The 22328-nt window shown below is 39.0% G+C and overlaps 1 protein-coding gene across 3 annotated transcripts in view; it reads left to right on the top strand.

Moving 5' to 3' along the window:
• The window catches only part of LOC133545407 (oocyte zinc finger protein XlCOF6.1-like), a 235001-nt gene extending 221743 nt beyond the window's left edge, over positions 1 to 13258 (top strand). For 2 of the 3 annotated variants that reach the window (XM_061890964.1, XM_061890966.1), the window contains one exon: positions 11420 to 13258. In XM_061890964.1, coding sequence (XP_061746948.1) covers positions 11420 to 11658 — 239 coding nt within the window. In that variant the 3' untranslated portion in view covers positions 11659 to 13258. Of the gene's footprint in view, positions 1 to 5812; positions 6024 to 11419 lie in introns of those variants that run through there. The other variant, XM_061890965.1, reaches the window with a different exon arrangement.
• Positions 13259 to 22328: the final 9070 nt, after the last annotated feature.

Raw genomic sequence — 22328 nt, 5'->3', positions numbered from 1 at the left:
CTGCTCATTCAGCCAAGACACTGTGGAGCTTGTCTTCAGCGCCAGCTTCGCAGCCGTGTCCCTTCATTCGCAACCCTTCCAGTCCCCTCCAGTCTCCATGGCCAAAAGACTCCCGATGTGCAGATCCAGACGTTCACAAAAAAGCACTGCAGAAGTCACAAAAGTGCCACCCCTTGTCACACAGTCACAAAGGGTCCCCAAACAAAGGGTAACAAAACCCCACATGAAAACAAGAGGGAAACAGCAGGAACAGAAAAGGATGACACAAGAGCACAGAGCTCCTGCCACCAGCAGCCACTACAGCGGCGCCATCTTAATGAAATAATTGTATGTTTTAGTAATGTATGTATTAAAAATAATATTTCACCTTGGAGTAAAAGGGAACAACAATATGAAAAGGAATGAGGTGTATCGCCACAATTTCAACCACTTTTACGCTTCTGTCATTGTAATGAATGACGCACGGGGGCACCGCTAACTCCCATCGCATAATTTATTTTTTAAATGCTGATATTTTTAAAATGAATCACTTACTGTAACCAAACAAAAAATACATTTTCAGAATTCTAAAATAAATACATTATTATAAAATAGTAAAACATCAATTTATTTTCCATTTAAGGTTGCTGAACACATCTTTCAGGTTTGTGTACAGATCTGTGCAGTTTCATAAATCAATCATCAATCAATCAATGTTTACTTATATAGCCCTAAATCACTAGTGTCTCAAAGGGCTGCAAAAACCACTACGACATCCTCAGTAGGCTCACATAAGGGCAAGGAAAACTCACACCCAGTGGGACGTCGGTGACAATGATGACTATGAGAACCTTGGAGAGGAGGAAAGCAATGGATGTCGAGCGGGTCTAACATGATACTGTGAAATTTCAATCCATAATGGATCCAACACAGTCGCGAGAGTCCAGTCCAAAGCGGATCCAACACAGCAGCGAGAGTCCCGTTCACAGCGGAGCCAGCAGGAAAACATCCCAAGCGGAGGCGGATCAGCAGCGCAGAGATGTCCCCAGCCGATACACAGGCAAGCAGTACATGGCCACCGGATCGGACCGGACCCCCTCCACAAAGGAGAGTGGGACATAGGAGAAAAAGAAAAGAAACGGCAGATCAACTGGTCTAAAAAGGGAGTCTATTTAAAGGCTAGAGTATACAAATGAGTTTTAAGGTGAGACTTAAATGCTTCTACCGAGGTGGCATCTCGAACTGTTGCCGGGAGGTTATTCCAGAGTACTGGAGCCCGAAATGAAAACGCTCTATAGCCCGCAGACTTTTTTTGGGCTTTGGGAATCACTAATAAGCCGGTGTCCTTTCAATGCAGATTTCTTGCCGGGACATATGGTACAATACAATCGGCAAGATAGGATGGAGCTAGGCCTTGTAGTATTTTATACGTAAGTAGTAAAACCTTAAAGTCACATCTTAAGTGCACAGGAAGCCAGTGCAGGTGAGCCAGTACAGGCGTAATGTGATCAAACTTTCTTGTTCTTGTCAAAAGTCTAGCAGCCGCATTTTGTACCAACTGTAATCTTTTAATGCTAGACATGGGAGACCCGAAAATAATACGTTACAGTAGTCGAGACGAGACGTAACAAACGCATGGATATTGATCTCAGCGTCTTTAGTGTACAGAGTGGAGCGAATTTTAACGATATTACGGAAATGAAAGAAGGCCGTTTTAGTAACGCTTTTAATGTGTGACTCAAAGGAGAGAGTTGGCTCGAAGATAATACCCAGATTCTTTACCGTGTCGCCTTGTTTAATTGTTTGGTTGTCAAATGTTAGAGTTGTAATATTAAATAGAGGTCGGTGTCTAGCAGGACCGATAATCAGCATTTCCGTTTTTTTGGCGTTGAGTTGCAAAAAGTTAGCGGACATCCATTGTTTAATTTCATTAAGACACGCCTCCAGCAGACTACAATCCGGCGTGTTGGTCAGCTTTAGGGGCATGTGGAGTTGGGTGTCATCAGCATAACAGTGAAAGCTAATACCGTATTTGCGTATGATGTCACCTAGCGGCAGCATGTAGATGCTGAAGAGTGCAGGGCCAAGGACCGAACCCTGGGGAACTCCACACGTCACCTTAACGTAGTCCGAGGTCACATTGTTATGGGAGACGCACTGCATCCTATCAGTAAGATAAGAGTTAAACCAAAACAGGGCTAAGTCCGACATACCAATTCGGGTTTTGATACGTTCTAATAAAATATTATGATCGACAGTATCGAAAGCAGCGCTAAGATCGAGGAGCAGCAACATAGATGACGCATCAGAATCCATCGTTAGCAATAGATCATTAGTCATTTTTGCGAGGGCTGTCTCCGTGCGGTGATTGGCCCTGAAACCGGATTGAAAGGTTTCACATAGATTGTTAGACGCTAAGTGTTCATTTAACTGCTCCGCAACAAATTTTTCAAGGATTTTTGAAATAAAGGGAAGGTGAGACACCGGTCGGTAGTTTACCATGAGGTCAGGATCGAGGTTAGGTATTTTAAGAAGAGGATGAATAACCGCTTTTTTGAATGCTAGGGGAACAGTGCCCGAGGAAAGTGATAAGTTTATAATATTTAGCACTGATGGACCTAATAATACAAAGAGCTCCTTGATCAGTTTCCCAGGAAGAGGGTCAAGTAAACATGTTGTTTGTTTTATTCCATTTACACGTTGTAACAATTCCTCTAATGTTATTTCCTCAAAACAAGAGAAACTATTTTGGAGGGCAGTATCCGCCGTATATACAATCGTGTCAGTGTTAATAGAACCCTGTTGTAGCTGGGACGCATTGTCTTTAATCTCCTTTCTAATGACTTCAATTTTCTTACCAAAGAATTGCATAAAGTCATCAGTTGAGTGGGTGGAGCTACTGGAAGGAGTCCCTTGTTGGGTTAGCGATGCTACCGTACTAAACAAAAATTTAGGATCGTTTTTAATGCGGTGGATGAGATTTGTTGTAATGTTTAGCTTTAGCTAAGATAAGCATGTGTTTATAAGTTATTAAACCATCACTCCATGCTTGATGGTGCACCTCAAGTTTAGTCGTGCGCCATTTGCGTTCCAGCTTTCTACATAATAATTTCTGAGCTCTAGTTTCTTCTGTAAACCACGGGGTACGCTTTTTTGGAGCCTTTTTTAACTTTAGCGGTGCTATGTTATCAATGGTTTCGCGCAGGGCGTGGTTAAAATTGTTAGTGAGGTTATCATTAGAGCCCACATACTTTGGGAATGGTGCCATTACCGAGGGCAGTAGGTCAGCAAGAGTTGTCGTTGTGGCCGTATTAATGTTGCGGCTGCTATAGCAGTTATTATTATTATTAGTTTGCCGAACATGCGTCTGAACCTCGAATTTTATAAGGTAATGATCGGACAATACTTTAGTACACGGGAGTATCGTAACTTTGGAAACGGTGATACCCCTGACAAGCACTAGGTCTATCGTATTACCGTTGCGATGCGTGGGTTCATTTATTATTTGTGTGAGACCACAGCTATCAATTATAGTCTGGAGCGCTACGCACGGTGGGTCCGATGGGGTATTCATATGGATATTAAAGTCCCCCATTATGATTATATTATCGGCGTGTGTCACTAGATCAGCAACAAACTCTGAGATTTCATTGATAAAGTCCGAATAGGGCCCTGGGGGGCGGTAGATAACAGCCAGGTGTAGAGGCAGCGGTGTGACAGACCTCATAGTAAGCACCTCAAACGATTTATATTTATTATTTATGTTAGGACTAAGGTTAAAGTTTTCGTTATATATTAGTGCGACCCCCCCACCCCTTTTCAGAGGACGGGCAATATGCGCATGTGTAAAGTTAGGAGAACATGCCTCGTTTAGCGCAAAAAAGTTGTTCGGTTTAAGCCAGGTTTCGCTGAGACCGATGACGTTAAGATTGTTGTCTCTGATGATATCATTAACTAACAACGTTTTGGGAGACAATGATCTTATGTTTAAAAAAACTATATTATAGGTAGTGGGCTGTTTTAGGGAATTTTTTATCCAATTATCCGTAGTAGCAATATTAATAATGTTGTGTTTATTATGCCCAGTGCATTTAGTATAATTACGACCATATCTAGGAATTGATACGACGGGAATTTTCTGATTGTTTGTTTGTTGCTTTGATAAACTGCACGCATCATAGTTAGCCACCTCAGTAAAACACATGTCCAACTCTGAAACACTCAAAGCAGAAAAAACTTGTTCTAATTTAACTGACTCCTTACCCAGACCAGTAGTCTCTTATCTTCCATTTAAATCCGGCTTCAGGATGGAGGGAAGTGGTGTTCTGTGGGGATTAGCCTTCTGCTTTGTTTTTAGCCCCGCTCGGCATCCGCGTTTCCGATCACACCGCTGGCGTCTGTTACGTAGACGACCCCCGCTGCTACTATACTCCCCTGCTTCACAGGGCGCTGGATGTAGCCGTCGACGTATTCCCGTGCTAGTTATCCGGTCTAGCAAGCACGCGTTTATCAGTCCAAAACGGCCCGATATGTCCACATCCAGAAGTGTCTGGCGGTCGTACGTGATCACGGAGTGACCACGATGTGAGCCAGCCATAAAGTTTGTAGAATTGTCCGGTATTTCTGCCAAATTTTCCATATTTAGGAGGAGTTTCTCGATGTCGCAGCCCTTCCGGGCGCCGCCATCTTGGCCAAGAATAAAGAATACCATATTTTTAACAACTTTTGTTTTGTATGTAATGGTTTATGATGACATTGTTATTGAAATACGGATGACACAAAAGAACCATGGTAAGTAAGTGCGGCAAAACAAGTTGACGGAAGTGACGTCAAGTGCGCGCATGCGTGGACCGATCGGGTGATAAAGCAAGATGGCGTCTGACGGAGAAGTCCTAAACGCGGGCATTATATTTCTGTATTCTTACATATATGTTGTTTTATAGAGTACACACGGTTAATCATTGTTTGTAGCCGGGTACATTAGTCTGAGTGCACTTTGACACTTCTCCTGTTTAATAGCTTCATTTAAGGTAGCTTGCAGCTAGTTTAGCTGGCTAGTTAGCTTAGCTTGTTAGCTGCTAGCAAAGAGACGCGGAAGTTATTTAAACATCGCTAAGTAGGGAACTAATGTGAGTGTAAAGTGTTGTTGTCAGAAAGTGTTTTAGTTTTATCGTATTCTGACGCAGGTTTGAGATGTTAGATTTCCTGTGCTCTTAATCTGGATCTATTCTGAGACGTAATTTCCTGTTTGTAGCGTTTCTGCGTAGAATGGGCTCTTGGGTGATTGTGTAAACAGCATTGTGTGCGTCCCTGACTAAAATGTAAGTATACATCGAGTATAGCATGGTTATTAATGCTAAAATGCCTGTAATGTGTTAGAGGTAGCCTTAACCGAGTGTTTGTTTGCAACAATGTTTCTGTTTGACGATATAATTCGCCAGCTCAATTTTCGTCCTGTTAATATTGCTTGTTACACAGTAGTTATCCTATCTTACCACTAGATGGCGACACAGACCACGTTTCAAGCGCTGTCTTAATCAACAGTGCTTATTCCCCATTCATCTCTATTGGACTGCTTTAATAGTCCATGTACATTTATTTGTATATTTTTTTTATTAGACATTTTAGAGTATATTATATTAGATATAATATTATACATATCCTGTTATATTATTGCATATTATATTGCATCAATGTATCCTAATCATTCTTTGTATGTTTTCCCTTTAGACCACACACACGCACGCGCACATACCTACCCAAACATAAATCCCACTTGTCCAACTTCACCAATAAAGAGTGCCTGAAAGCCTCTCTGTGGCCTACTCTCTGACCGGAGTCCTTGTCCTAAGAAGATATCAGACCAGCATTTCATATCCAGAGTAACCTACTCTATCACAGTTGTGATTGTGTGAAAATGTGCGAAAGAACGATAGCAAAGTACGAGGAAAAACTTTGGCCAACAAAAGAGGAGAAGGAGCGACAACATCAACTACTGGATGTTTATTATAAGAAACATCATCAAGTTGTGTTACACAGAACAGGTTTGTTTACTTCATACTCTCACATCTTTACTAACTTAATACTTGATTATTAACTCTATTCTTAAATATATTGTGTATAAGAAGTTTGGTTGTCTTGTGAGGATGATTTAAATACAGTCGTGGTCAAAAGTTTACATACACTTGTAAAGAACATAATGGCTGGCTTCAGCTTCCAATAATTTCTACGATTCTTATTGTTTTGTGATAGAGTGATTGGAGCACATACTTGTTGGTCACAAAAAACATTCATGAAGTTTGGTTCTTTTATGAATTTATTATGGGTCTACTGAAAATGTGACCAAATCTGTTAGGTCTGAAGTATAAATACAGCAATGTTATATGCAGTCTATAATATATATAGCAATGACAGTAGGATGGTGTTCCTGGAATTAAAGGCCTCACCTTTTCTCCTCCAAACATATTGCTGGGTATTGTGGCCAAACAGCTCAATTTTTGTTTCATCTGACATCACATGAACAAAGATAAGACCTTCTGGAGTAAAGTTCTGTGGTCAGATGAAACAAAAATTGAGCTGTTTGGCCACAATATCCAGCAATATGTTTGGAGGAGAAAAGGTGAGGCCCTTAATCCCAGGAACACCATGCCCACCGTCAAGCATGGTGGTGGTAGTATTATGCTATGGGTCTGTTTTGCTATCAATGGAACTGGTACTTTTAATGAGACAATTAAAAAGGAAGATTGCCTCCAAATTTTTCAGGACAACCTTAAATCATCAGCCCGAAGGTTGGGTCTTGACCGCAGTTGGGTGTTCCAATAGGACAATGACCCTAAACACACGTCAAAAGTTGTACAGGAATGGCTAAATCTGGTGAAAATGAAGGTTTTAGAATGGCATTCCCGAAGTCCTGACTTTAACATGTGGACAATGCTGAAGAAACGAGTCCATGTCAGAAAACCAACAAATTTAGCTGAACTGCACCAATTTTGTCAAGAACAGTGGTGAAAAATTGAACCAGAAGCTTGTGAATGGCTACCAAAACTTGCCAGGGGACATGTAACCAAATATTAACATTGCACCTTCGCTTCATCCAAGCAGTCATGACATTTTCTCACCAGTATATTGGCTTTCTTCTCTGTCTAAGCATGTCAGCATCATCCTCCATCTTATCATTGATGATACGGCCTAAGTGTTTGACATTGTTGCACACAGACAGGGTTTGACCAGACAAATAGAAACCTGGGAAATTAAGATTTTTATCCTCCTTGGTCCTACATATCATTACCATATTCTTTGTTGCATTATACTTGATGTCGAATCTGACTCCATAGTCTGAGCATATGTTAAGAAGCTGGTGGAACCCTGCACTACTGGGAGATATAATGGCCAAATCATCAGCGTACACAAAGTGGTTGATTAAGGTGTTCCCCATGATGCACCATGTTCTGCATTCTCTCCACTGCCTTGACAGTTACAGGCTCAATAGGCCTGGTGATAGAAGCCCACCCTGCCGTACCCCATTGCCAACTCTTAAGGGAGAGGATAAACTACTCCCCCATTTTACCTGCTTCGTCTGCCTGTCGTACCAATATGCCAGAATATACCCAGAACACCCCTATGCTTCAGATTGGTGAGGAGTTTGAGATGGTTGAGTCTGTCAAATGCCTTAGATGCATCAATAAACCCTACCAACATTGTAGGGCCCTGCGCTCTGTTTTTCTACTGCTTCTTTTAAAGCATAACTACACAAGTCAGTGCTGTACTTGCTCTTGAAGCCAAATTGGTTGTCTGCGGGGCAAATAAAATCCCCAACTCTGTATATTATCACACTTTCCTTCACTTTAGATAGCATGCTGGCTTGGGCGATAGGTTAGTCCCTACATCACCGGCCTTGTCTTTAATGACAGGTACTAAAATAACTGTTAGCATAGCAGCTGGCAGGATGCCTTGCATTACCAAACTACCAATATATACCTACTGCGTGTACATAAAACCTTAATGGAGGTGTTTGGATTTTTTTTAAAGTTCTTTGTAGGCCGAATAGCGTGACTCTAATAGCCTCTATTGTAAGCAGACTTTTGATCGCATTTATGTACTATTTAGATTGCATAAAAAAGAAAAAAACGTGTGTTCTTGATAGGCAAAATTAAAAAAAGTGCGGTTCCCTTTTAAGTGAGGTGAAGTATATTTATTTAGCACTTTTCACTAGTGACTCAGAGCGCTTTACATATTGAATCCTATAATCCAAGTTACATTTGAACCAGTGTGGGTGGCACTGAAAGCAGGTGGTTGAAGTACCTTGCCCAAGGAAACAACGGCAGTGACTAGGCTTGAACCTGGAATTGTCGAGTTTCTGGCACGGCCGCTCTTCCAACCGAGCCACGCCAGCCTTAGAATGTTTTATATTCTATCAAAATCCAGTAGAAATCCTAAATACATCCAAGAACTGTTTCAATAATTCCATTAACAATGTTTTTATTTAGGAATGTTCTAATATAACGTGTTTCTATCTACACTTCTGTTAAAATGTAAAATCACTTATTCTTCTGTTTTGTTAAAATGTATTAATCACTTGTTTTTTTGTTTTATTTTTTAGTTTTGGCTGATACTACAAGTAGTTATAAGGGCAGTATCGGTCATACCAATGCTGATACCTATATTTAAATTTTTCATGATGATTGAATGAGTCAATTTTTGTTCCAATCATAATCAGACAAACACACAGGATGGTGGTGTTAGAATAGCAATTGAATATTCAAATATGGCTCCGAATTAAATAATTTGGTTTATACCCTTAAAGTCTTCCTTTTTGACTGAATTTATAAACAATAATGTACAGCCCTTACCTTTGGGCTGATACTGAGAGCAGCAATCAATAAAAAAAATTAAAATCAATAAAAAACATTTGCATCGTATTGTGAAACAAGACACCAGATAATTTGTCTGCTAATGTGTGCCATGTTGCGGTCCTTATACACACATCATATTAATACTCTGACTACGGTAGCTATTAGGGTTGGGTATCGTTTGAATTCGAACGATTCCGATTCCGATTCTTCGTTTCGATTCCGATTCCTGATGATTCCCGATTCCGATTCTTTATTTAAAAAAAAAAAAAGGCAGGGTCAAAAAAGTTTAGGATATTTTAAATGAGCTATCTAACCTACAGTCTTTCTGAATGAAATAGTCTGACATTCTCCATCAATTTTAATTCTTTTAACTTTTTATGAACTTTACTATAAATTCCTCACGGGGCTGTTTTCAACTAGAATATAAATATAAATGGGTCGTACTTGTATAGCGCTTTTCTACCTTCAAGGTACTCAAAGCGCTTTGACACTACTTCCACATTTACCCATTCACACACACTTTCACACACTGATGGAGGGAGCTGCCATGCAAGGCGCTAACCAGCACCCATCAGGAGCAAGGGTCAAGTGTCTTGCTCAGGACACAACGGACGTGACGAGGTTGGTACTAGGTGGGGATTGAACCAGGGACCCTCAGGTTGCGCACTGCCACTCTCCCACTGCGCCACGACGTCCCTATCAAATCTATGAACTTGAATATAAATATTATAAATTATGAATACATTTTCACAGGGGTACACTTTCATCGACAGAGCTTTATTTTTGAAAACCTCATGAAAACACATTTACACACAAGTGTATGATGCTGCAGGAAACCTCATGAAAACACATTTACACACACAAGTGTATGATGCTGCAGGTACTTGAACATGTTACCGTGCTCCCACTGATGGGCTAACCAGGTGCAGAAAAGCAAATAAACAATAAGAAACAACATGCAAAACCCAGTCCAGATTAGCAGCAGGTACAGTATAAAATCAGAGACAGTTCTTGTTTAGGAAAATGACCATATGCGCCTTCTCAGGCAGGATGCGTGAGCGTTCTGGACAGATAGTGTCTCCTGTCGAAGATGGGACACGCATTTATTAGTACTCCATGAACTCAGAGGTGCTTCATCAAGTTCGACGTGCACCCTCCTAAGCATGAAACAGTCCTATCGCACGTGTTACATTTCGCCAATATTTCATTTTTTTTAGTAAAATAAAGCCACACTTTTGACCGTCGACGCCCGCTATCCATGCTTGACTGACTCGCTCGGCTACATAGGCTCGGCTATGCTAACACTTCCGGCGGTGGGCGCTTCTTCGTTGGTGTTCAGCGGCTTCTTCTTCCGGGTCGGCGGACTTATTCTTTTTTTCCAGTCGGCGGACTGGGTATCGAAACTAGGAATCGAAATTTAAACTTTTGAACGATTCCGGGAGAATCGGAAAGTTAGTCCTGGTTCCAATCGATACCCAACCCTAGTAGCCATATTAGACCGACAATCCCTCAATTGGTGTATCATCAAAGTCGTACTAAAACATTTGGACAGCTTTTTGAGTGCCGTGTGTAATGTTCTTTATTTTCAATGGAACATTTAAAGTTTTGGTGTTGTTAACTGGTGTCATATTGCAGTCTTCACGTATCTCTTATATGTGACTGCCATCTACTGGACACCCTTATCAATACACCACGTACTAAATAAAATTGCTTTGACGTCGGCAAGCACAACCAGAATTAGTCCGTACATTAGGCGCACCGGGCTAAAAGGCGCACTGTCGAGTTTTGAAAAAATGAAAGAATTGTAAGTGCGCATTAAAATCCCAAAAATACGGTACATGAACAAAGTGAGCTTCTTGTTTGTCATTCACAATCTTTGTTTCGGCTACTTGCAATTCTCCTCCACACATTTTCCTGTGTGCAGTAGTGTTGGCGACGCTCACTTTGAAGTTGGAGATGGAACTAGTCATTTTAATACAACGGTCACATTCAACGTACACATTGCTTTGAAACCGTTAGAAAATAAATATTCAAGTCTTCGTATCAGCTGGTAATTGACACAGGCCCATATATAGCTGCCCGGGATATGTCTGTTATGATTCTTTAAATTTGGGCCTTTTAGAATTAGCAAGTCTTTCTCCATTTGTGTCAGGGAAGTGAAATTAGGTCTGAAAACCTTACTTCGGAAGGAAATACACTTTCAACCCACAGCACTTGCAGTGAGCAAACTTGACCACTAGAGACAACAATACAGAGTACAGATTTACACTGTAAACGACCTAATCTTTTCTTCAAGTTTATACATCAGTAACTGACGTTAAAGTCACAGGGGGCACTGGAGCCTATCCCAGCTGCACTCAGGCATAACAGAATTTATCGCAATATAGATCTTAGGTCATATTGCCAATTCCTCATAAAAAGTGGTCTTATTTTCCTGTGAATAATAATGTAAAGAGCAGTGTGTTTGTTTTCAGGCCAATTTATATAATAACTTATTTTTTTAAGTACATGCAAATATACTGAATGCCTCATGTGACTGATCAAATCTGGACATTTCTCAAGCGTGTTTGTCATTTTGTGTCCTGCAGATGTCTGTGAAGAACAACTTCTGCCTGAAAAGCAGGAGTGTAGCTTAAGGATGGTGAAGGAGGATCCATCAAAGAGGAAGACCAGGTGCCACGAACCCTCTGGCGTCTTCTTTTCCTCTTTGACACAGACCCTTTCCTGTAAAAAGAAAGAGGAAGACTCACTGACCCACCACGTTAAAAAGGAAGAGGGGGAACACAGCATTAGTCAAGAGCATATTGAAGGACTGGTGTCCCTGTGAAGAGTGAAGATGATGAGGTCAAAGGTGAAAGTGAGGAGAGGGGAGGGGGGGAGCCTCCAAGCGGCAACTCAACACAACACATGACAACAGAAGCTGATGGAGACCACTGTGGAGGATCACAAGCAGACAAGCTCTTAGCCCCACTATCAGATAGTGAGGACACAACGTCACACTCTCCTGACACTGATGATGAAGACTCTAAAGATGATAAGACATGTCACACTGACAACACTCACTTCAAATGTTCTTATTGTGACAAAACCTTTCATTACCATTCATATCTGAAAAGACACATAAGACACACACTGGCGAAAAACCTTTTTCCTGCTCAGAATGTGGTAAATGTTTTTCACGAAAAAAGGGGTTAAAGGAACACATGCTTATACACACTGGAGAAAAAACTTTTTCCTGTTCACTCTGTGGTAAAGGTTTTACACAAAGTCAGAAATTGAAAGTGCACATGAGAACGCACACTGGTGCGTTCTCATGTGCACTGTTCAAGTTGTGGTAAAAGTTTTACTAGCAGTCAGAGTTTGAAAGCACACATGAGAACACACACTGGAGAAAAGCCATTGTTCTGCTCAGAATGTGGTAAATGTTTTACCCACAGTCAGAGTTTCAAAGTAAACATGAGAATACATTCTTTTTCAATCTGTGGTAAAGGTTTTACACAAAAAAACTTGTTAAACAAACACATGCTAATACACACTGGAGAAAAATGGTTTTCCTGTTCAATATGTGGTAAAGGTTTTACAGAAAGTCAATATTTGAAAAAGCACAAGAGAACACACACTGGTGAAAAATCAAATTCCTGTTCAATCTGCAACAGACGCTTTTGTCAGCAATCAAACCTTGTAGCACACATGAGAAGACACACAGGAGAGAAAGTGTTGAGTTGCAGTGTGTGTGGTGAAAGATTCTCTTCTAAGTACCAGTGTAAGAAACACAAGTGTGCTGGTGAGAACATCAGCAGCAAATGAAACTGCAGGATTTGAAATAAACTGTCAAGACTTTCATTTTGACTTTCTAACAACATCAGCACATATCACATGTGTGACATTGTTGTTTGTGTAACACAATCTTGTTAACATGCTTCTATATTTATACACAATTTGTTTCAGCCCATTGTGTGCATTAATATGCAACATTTTTTACTTTTATGTTGACATAAATTATTGCAAGATTAACAATTTTACTAAAAAGGTCAGTAAATCCAAAACAATACAGAACATGTTTTACATGAAAAGTACATTTAGTGTACATATATTTTATCCATTCATCCATCCATCCATCTGTCCATTCATTTTCTACCGCTTATTCCCTTTGGGGTCACGGGGGCGCTGGTGCCTACATATATTTTATACAAAATAATTTCCTTTTAAAATGTGTGACTGTATGTGTAACATTGTTATTTGTGTAACACTATTTTAGTATGCTTCTACATTTATAGATTATATATTTTGTATTAGTGTTTTTTTTTTAGTCAAGTACATGCATTAATATGCAACATTGTGTAGTTTTATTAAAAATTGAACAGAACAATTTCACTGAAAAGGTGAGAGTAAACAGTACAAGACATATTTGACATACATTAAAAAAATGTAAGTGTATATTTATATTCATCAAACAATATTAGACCTATTCATAATAGTGTTTTTTATAGGTCTTTGAAATATTGAAGTGTGACATATTTTTATTTCTAATTATTAATCATCCCATTGATAAGTACTTTTAAATGATATACATATTTACTGGTTCACATCTGAAACATCTTCTGGACCACTTCAAGAAGCATATTATTATTTACTTTATACATCATTTGAACAATTGTCTTTTATACAATTTTAAAATGTATAACTTAATGAATTATTTGTTGGGTTTCTATAATGCATTTAATTAATGATCTTTATTAGTCTCTTTTGTAATATGATGATTGTGTTGTGATTGTTTTATATGTATGTCCCCAGACCTTTATGCAATATAAAAGTGAGAGAAAATGGCTGAAATGTTTGTGGAAGGATGGTTTTGTTTTTACAAACTTACATTTTGTTGATAAAACCAAAACCCTCAATATTGTGTTTTAAAAAGGTTTCATGTTTATCCATCCATCCATCCATTTTCTACCGCTTATTCCCTTTTGGGGTCGCGGGGGGCGCTGGCGCCTATGTCAGCTACAATCGGGTGGAAGGTGGGGTACACCCTGGACAAGTCACCGTCTCATTTAACATCCCCAAAACAATATCAATTTCACAAAACAAGTTTGGAGTGTTAGGCAAACCCAATATAGCACATCATCCCACAGAGATTTACTTTGCATACATTCCTAAAAAATAAACTGTTCATTTTGTTTCTCTATCACAGAACGAACAAGTGTTGTCATGAATTGCAAAACAACATACTAAAATTATTTTAAGTGGTAAATTCTGTTTTTTTTTTGTGTGTGTGTGTTTTTTTTTATGAACACTTTTGCCATTGAAAGAATGGAAACTTTCAAGTTATGAGTATTGTTTGTTTTGTTCCAGAGAAAATACATCAAATAAGAAAAAGTAAAGAATTGTCTAATTTCAGAGTTTCAAATTTCTAATATTGTGTCCATCCACCAAAAATCCCAAGAAAGGATATAAAAGAGTTCTGAAAAAAATGATATGCTGTATTTAGAATATTTCGAACGAAAGCCTTTAATATTTGTTTAAATATTTTCATCTATTTGCAGTTCGTACTTAATGAAATCTTTAAAAATTACAATACTTTTATCACTCAATAAGTGCATCAGCGACCAAATGCCTTTGTCAAACCATTAGGGTTGCCAACACCCAGACTTTGAAATGAGGGACATCTCGCAGGCGGTTGGAACATTTTTGTGTCCCTTATAAAATTTGGGTGTCCCCTATTTCAGTCCAGCCATGAAAAAATGCTTAGAAAATGCTTTCAAAACACCAACATGCTTAGAAAAATGAACTTTACACCTCCACTAGACGACTGTTGCACTTACTGTAAGTCCTATTCATACCATAACCACAATAAAATTGTATTCTTCAACCATAAATTTATTTTTTTCAAAATATGCAAAACAGAGGGGAAAAAAAATAAAAAAACCCGATTGGGATGGGTGCTGGATCAAAAAAAGGAATATTTACCAGAACAAGAAGGAAAGAAAGGTCCGCACACACCGCCACAGCAGTGTGAAAGCAGTTTCTTCAAAAACATTTGCCATTAAACAGCTGGCACACAAGGACCAAACAGAAAGGTTGATAATATGGATGTTAACAATGTCCATGTGAATGTCCATATAGGACAAAAGTCAATGTTCGTAAATGTCCTTCATGGAGTGTTAGGGCCAGGGGACGTCCTGGTGACACTTCTGATTGATAAAAAAGAAAAGAAGAACAATAGGAAAAACGTATTAGGAGTATGTTAGAAGCACAGCCTGTTGTAAAAATAAATAAATTATATATATATATATATATATATATATATATATATATATATATATATATATATATATATATATATATATATATATATATATATAAAGAGTAGGTGTCATAAACCGTTTACACAATAAAATATTTACACTCTTTACATCAGTGGGTGTAAAGTTAAGAATGCCTCAATCAATGCTGCCTTTCAAATTGCTCCCCATCAAATTTCCAAGTCTGTTGTTGTATACACTTTATATATATATATATATATATATATATATATATATATATATATATATATATATATATATATATATATATATATATATATATATATATATATATATATATGTGCCAATTAAAATAAAAATACAATACAAAGTTTAGCCACTCAACTATTTCTTTCTCCAGGGAAACTTTCTGCTGCTCTTCCTGCGGCCACAAAGAGCGGTCCTAGTGCCCTCCTTGTATCCTAACCGCCATTGAAAAAACAAAAAAAAGACGAACGACGAAGCCAACTTGGAAGTGGTCCATGAATGGTTGACAGCGCGACCTCCTGTACTGTAGAATGTAGTATGGACCATAGGACAGGACGAAGAAGTCCCGTTAAGAAGCTGTGGAGGCCTAAGATGCTCTACTAGTCTGCTGGAAATCCAAAGAAGACGAAGGAGTAAAAAGCAAAATGGCGTTTGACAGAGAAGGCCTAAACGTGGCCACTGGCCATTATTGTTTTTCTATTTGTATTTAGTGCATACATGTACGCATATATGTCGTGTAGTAGATGAAACATTGTTAGTTATTGTTTGTATCCGGATACATTAGTCTGAGTGCACTTTATCGCCTCTTGTGCTAGTTAGCTTAGCTTGTTAGCTGCTAACAAAGAGACGCGGACGTTATCAACACATCGCTAAGTAGAGATCAAATGTGAGTGTAAAGTGTTGTGATTGTGTGAAAATGTGCGAAAGAACCATAGCAAAGTATGAGGAGGAACTGTGTCCAACAAAAGAGGAGAAGGAGCAACAACATCAACTACTGGACGCTGTTTTCAAGAAACATCAAGTTGTGTTACACAGAACAGGTTTGTTGACGTCTTACTCTCACATCTTTACTAACTTTATATTTCATTATCAACACTTTTATTCAATAAGAAGATGCTTTGATTTAGATTCTTCATGAAAACAAGACAGTTTGAGGTTGATGTTCCTCTCAGTTTGGAACAATGTGTGATTGATTGATTGAAAGAGTTATGACACACACACACACACACACACACACACACAATTGAATGCCATGCATACTTTATCAACAGCCAGACAGGTCACACTGAGTTTGGCCATATAAACAACTTTAACACGGTTAGAAATATGCGCCACATTGTGAACCCACACCAAACAAGAGTGACAGACACATTTTGGGAGAACATTCACACCGTAACACAACAGAACAAATACCCAGAAACCCTTGCAGCACTAACTCTTCCGGGACGCTACAATATACACCCTAGCTACTACCAAACCCAGCCCACCTCAACCCTGCCCCCCACCTCAACCAATTCCTGATTGTGACCTACATCCATCAATAACTAAAATTAAACATATATTTTCAATAACCAAAGTAGTCAACACTTGATTTATTAAAATAACATAAATTTGACTGACTTTCCTTCAGTGTGTCGTAGATGGTCTCCAATTCCTAAAGAGGAATTGTTGATGGAGATTCTCCATAAAACACCACATAGTAAAACATGTTATTGGTAAAAGTTCCTTTTGGCCCAGCCAACAAAAGGACCACAAAAAAGTATTTTACATGAAGACAATAACATACTATTTAAGTGATTTAGGAATTAGATTGTTTTATTTCCATGATATTGACGTCATGGTATTGGCTTTGTTATTACAAGATCGTGGTTAAGTTTAGAGATAAAGAGTAGGTGTCATAGACCGTTTACACAATAAAATATTTACACTCTTTACATCAGTGGGTGTAAAGTTAAGAATGCCTCAATCAATGCTGCCTTTCAAATTGCTCCCCATCAAATTTCCAAGTCTGTTGTTGTATACACTTTTAAAATAATTGTATTGACTGGGACAAGAGGAGGTATTTCCTGTGTATTTATTGGTTGTTTTGCTACATACTTTTAGACAACACAGGAAAGAACACAAATAATGTAATTGTGTTAACAGTGTCAGTCCAAAACTATATATATATTTTCTCTTTATCTTATTTACTTATTTACCCAATAGACGACCAGCAGCCCCCTCACATTAAAGAGGAAGACGAGGAAGTGTGGATAACTCAGGAGGAAGAGTGTCTTCTAGGGCAGGAGGAGGCTGATCTCAGCAAGTTTCCACTGACTGTTGTCTCTGTGAAGACTGAAGAGCATGAAGACAAACCACCTGAGTCCTCACAGCTTCATCACAGTCCAAGTAAGCACAACATCCACATATCATTTTATTCTCAGGGCATTCAATCCATCACAACTGGACTCTTCACTTTGTCTTAGAAGACGTTTGTCCTCTCATCCAAGTAGGCTTCATCAGTTCATGCTGATAGACTTAAAGTCTTAAATGTAATCATTTGAATTTAGAGGGGAACTGCACTTTTTTGGGAAATGTTTTTTCATTGTTCACAATCATTATAAAATACACGATGATGGATATATTTATTTTTTAAATCACATTCTAACTCATAAATGTAAATAAAAGACCACTTGCAATGGAGCCAATGTGAGGTCCTCTCTAACCACCCAAAAAGCACCAACAATACTCCATTTGCATTTTGTGGCTTGAATACCAACCAAGTATTAGTGATATTGTTATTATAAGTGCTAACGCAGAGAAACTATTTATAGCTTGTGTGTCTATGTTGACATCACCGACTGGTGAGCTCCTTTCTCTCCTCGTTGCTGGTGAAAGATTATTCCAGATTATGAATCCTGCCTCTCACTTGGATAGTAGAAGGATGAGGACGTACTCTGACAAGTTGGTACCCTTTGACACCCAATTTAGGCCCAAAAAGATGCTTGGCTTCACCCCCCTATACCGTGCGACGGTTATAAGTCATTCTTCATCTAAAAAATAATATATCGAGGGTCTATCAGTCTGTGTCAGAATGACAGCAGACCCTGTACAGTAAGTGGTGTATACGATGTTTGTTGGCTCTCAGGAAGTCTGCAGTGTGTAATATTCAGTGAGGTTGTTTTAAAAAAAAAAAGCGAGTGTCGTGATGTGTTTTTGAAATTACTGCGCTTATGAGCAAAAATACGTAACTATTATATATATATATTTTTTTTCTTTAAATGTACCTGTTACTAAATGACATACAAACCTACTGCATGTGCATAAAACCTTAATGGAGGTTGTTTTTTTTAGTTGTTTTTAGGCAGAATAGTGTGACTCTAATAGCCTCTATTGTAAGCAGACTTTTGATCGTATTAATGTACTATTAAAAATGCATAAAAAAGAAAAATATGTGTTCTTGATAGGCAAAATCAATAAAAAAAAAATGTGGTTCCCTTTTAAGTGAAGTGAAGTATATTCATTTAGCTCTTTTCTCTCGTAATTCAGATGCTTTACCTAGTGAAACCCATTATCTAAGTTACATATAAACCAGTGTGGGTGGAACTGGGAGCAGGTGGATAAAGTACCTTGCTCAATGACACAACAGCAGTGACTAGGATTGAACCTGCAACCGTTGAGTTGCTGGCTTGGCCGCTCTACCAAGCGAGCCATGCCGACTTTAGAATGTATTAAATTCTATCAAAATCTCGTAAAAATCGTAAAAACATCCTAGAAATGTCTCAATAATTCCATTAACAATATTTTTATTTAGGAACTTTCTAATATAACGTGTTTCTATTTACACTTCTGTTAAAATGTAATAATCACTTATTCTTCTCTTTTGTTAAACTGTAATAAGCGCTTGTTTTGTCGTTTGATACTTTAATTTTGGGTGATACTACAAATGTAGGTATAGATTTAGTACCAAGTAGTTACAGGGGCAGTATCGGTCATACCAATGTGGATACTGATATTTACATATTTCAAGATCATTGAATAATTACATTTTTGTTCGCATTCATAATCAGACAAAAACACAGGATGGTGGTGTTAGAATATCAATTGAATATTTAAATATGGCTCTGAATTAAATTAATTGGTTTATGCCCTTAAAGTCTTCCTTTTTTACTGAGTTCGTTAACAATAACAAACTCAACAAACTATCGATCAAACCACAGTATGGACCTTACACTGATACTATACTTTGTATTGTTACTGTCAATTTTTCTATTGATCGGTCCACATTTGTTTAAATTTAAAGGGGAACATTATCACAATTTCTGAAGGGTTAAAACCAATAAAAATCAGTTCCCAGTGGCTTACTTTATTTTTCGAAGTTTTTCTCAAAATTTTACCCATCATGCATTACCCCGAAAAATGGCTTCAAAGTGCCTGATTTTAACCGTCGTTATATCCACCCGTCTATTGTCCTGTGATGTCACTGCGTGAAGCCACCAGAAACAAACATGGCGGATAGCACAGAAAGGTATAGCATAGTAACTCGGATTCAGACTCGGATTTCAGCGGCGAAAGCGATTCAACACATTACGCATGTATTGAAACGGATGGTTGGAGTGTGAAGGCAGATAGCGAAAACGAAATTGAAGAAGAAACTGAAGCTATTGAGCCATATCACGACAGACAGCGGCACGAGAGGAAGCGCGTACGAATTCTGCGATCGCCTTCTAACCAACGATTGGCATGTGTTTGTTTGGCATTAAATGTGGGTGGAGGGAAAGGCTGGATGCAAATATAGCTACAAATGAGGCATAATGATGCAATATGTACATACAGCTAGTCTAAATAGCATGTTAGCATCGATTAGCTTGCAGTCATGCCGTGACCAAATGTGTCTGATTAGCACACTCCACATAAGTCAATAACATCAACAAAACTCACCTTTGTGATTTCGTTGACTTAATTGTTGGAAATGCATCTGCTTTGAGTGTCGCAGGATATCCACACATTCTTGCCATCTCTGTCGTAGCATAGCTGTCGTCGGTACAGTGTGCAGAACAAAGGAGGGACTTTCGCATCTTTTGGCCACTGGTGCAACTTGAATCCGTCTATGTTCGTGTTGTTACACCCTCTGACAACATACCGACGAGGCATAATGTCTCCAAGGTACGGAAAAAAGTCGAAAAAACTGAAAATAACCGAGCTGATTTGACTTGGTGCGTGTAATAAGATTGAGAAAATGGCGGATTGCTTCATGTTGTGACATCACGGGTGAAAGGTCATCGCTCCGACAACGAACAATTGAAAGGCGTTTAAATCGCCAAATTCACCCTTTTAGAGTTCGTAAATTGGTTAAAAAAACATATGGTCTTTTTTCTGCAACATCAAGGTATATATTGACGCTTACATAGGTCTGGTGACCTCTAAGAGATTTAACAGGGTTTCTGTGGGTCATTAAAAAGCATTAAAAGTCAATAAATTGACTTTGCCTAAATTAAGGCCTTAAATGGTATTAAAAAGCATTAAGTACGATATCCAGAGGCATTAAAATATTCATGCAATTATAGGACAGGACCGATGTAAATGGAAAATAAACCTAATAACTTAATTATTGCCGTCATCAATAAACTGCTACGTCTGTGTGTTTCCTTCTTGTTCTGTGGATTTTGAACCGGACTAAGAGGTCTCACTCTGTGCATCGCTCTCAGCACCTGAGCATGTTAATTCCACAGTAGACCGACATGAACTAAGTGAGCCTCTGGTCACTCATTCACAATCTTTGCTGGCTACTTGCAATTCCCCTCAACACGTTTTGCTGTGTGGAGGGAAAGGCTGGATGCAAATATAGCTACAAATGAGGCAAAATGATGCAATATGTACATACAGCTAGTCTAAATAGCATGTTAGCATCGATTAGCTTGCAGTCATGCCGTGACCAAATGTGTCTGATTAGCACACTCCACATAAGTCAATAACATCAACAAAACTCACCTTTGTGATTTCGTTGACTTAATTGTTGGAAATGGCGACATTGGCTTTCATGTTGGAGATGGAACTAGTCATTAAAATACAATGCTGAATTTTAATTTACCATATTTTCTGGACCATAGGGCGGTCTGGATTATAAGGTGCATTAAACGCGTCATCTTATTTATCCATCCATCCATCCATTTTCTACCGCTTGTCTCTTTTGGGGTCACGGGGGGTGAACGAGCCTATCTCAGCTGCATTCGGGCTTTAGGCGGGTTATACCCTGGACAAGTCGCCACCTCATCGCAGGGCCAACACAGATAGACAGACAACGTTCACACTCACATTCACACACTAGAGCCAAGTTAGTGTTGCCAATCAACTTATCCCCAGGTGCATGTTTTTGGAGGTGGGAGGAAGCCGGAGTACCCGGAGGGAACCCACGCAGTCATGGGGAGAACATGCAAACTCCATACAGAAAGATCCCGAGCGCAGGATCGAAACCCAGGATTGCTCAGGACCTTCGTATTGTGAGGCCCATTCAGTAACCCTTGTACCACCGTGATGTCCCATTTTTTTTTTTCCCTAAATATAAAATACTGTCTGACAGTTGCTTCAGGAAGCGCCGTTTTCTGGGCGGTCTTATTTTCGTGGCTCACCTTCGACAGCGTCTTCTCCCCATCATCTTTGTTTTAGCGGTGTAGCGTGCAAGGATGGGAGTGGAAGGTGAGTCAAACCGTCCGACAGGAACTCTCTAATAACTAAAGTTCCTTGGTTAAATTATGTAAACTCACTACACTGGTAGTTTTTAGCACTTCAATAGAGTTAGAACTTTATACTACTTAATATTAGAAATGGCAACAGCAGAGGATGATTGTCCCATAACAAAAATATAGAGAAAAAGAAAAACTTAGACTATGGTAACGGCACGGACTGTAGGACGTTTAAAAATGTTCAGGACTTATGCAGATCCCAAATACACATCAGCAGGTACCAGAAGGAAAGAAAAGTTGGTTTTGCATAATATTGTGAAACAAAACACCAGATAATCCATCCATCCATCCATCCATTTTCAACCGCTTACTCCCTTTTGGGGTTGCGGGGGGCGCTGGTCTACTAATGGGTGCCATTTTCCAGTCCTTATACATACACCAAAGTAATACTTGTATCTTTGACTACGGTAGCCGTAATGGGCCGACAATCCGTCAAGCGGCGTGGCTTAAAAGTTGTACAAAACATTTTTGACAGATTTTAAAGTGCC

This window comes from Nerophis ophidion, linkage group LG28 (genome assembly GCF_033978795.1).
Source record: "Nerophis ophidion isolate RoL-2023_Sa linkage group LG28, RoL_Noph_v1.0, whole genome shotgun sequence".
NCBI classification, from domain to species: Eukaryota; Metazoa; Chordata; class Actinopteri; order Syngnathiformes; family Syngnathidae; genus Nerophis; species Nerophis ophidion.
This window is presented reverse-complemented; position numbering and strand designations above follow the sequence as displayed.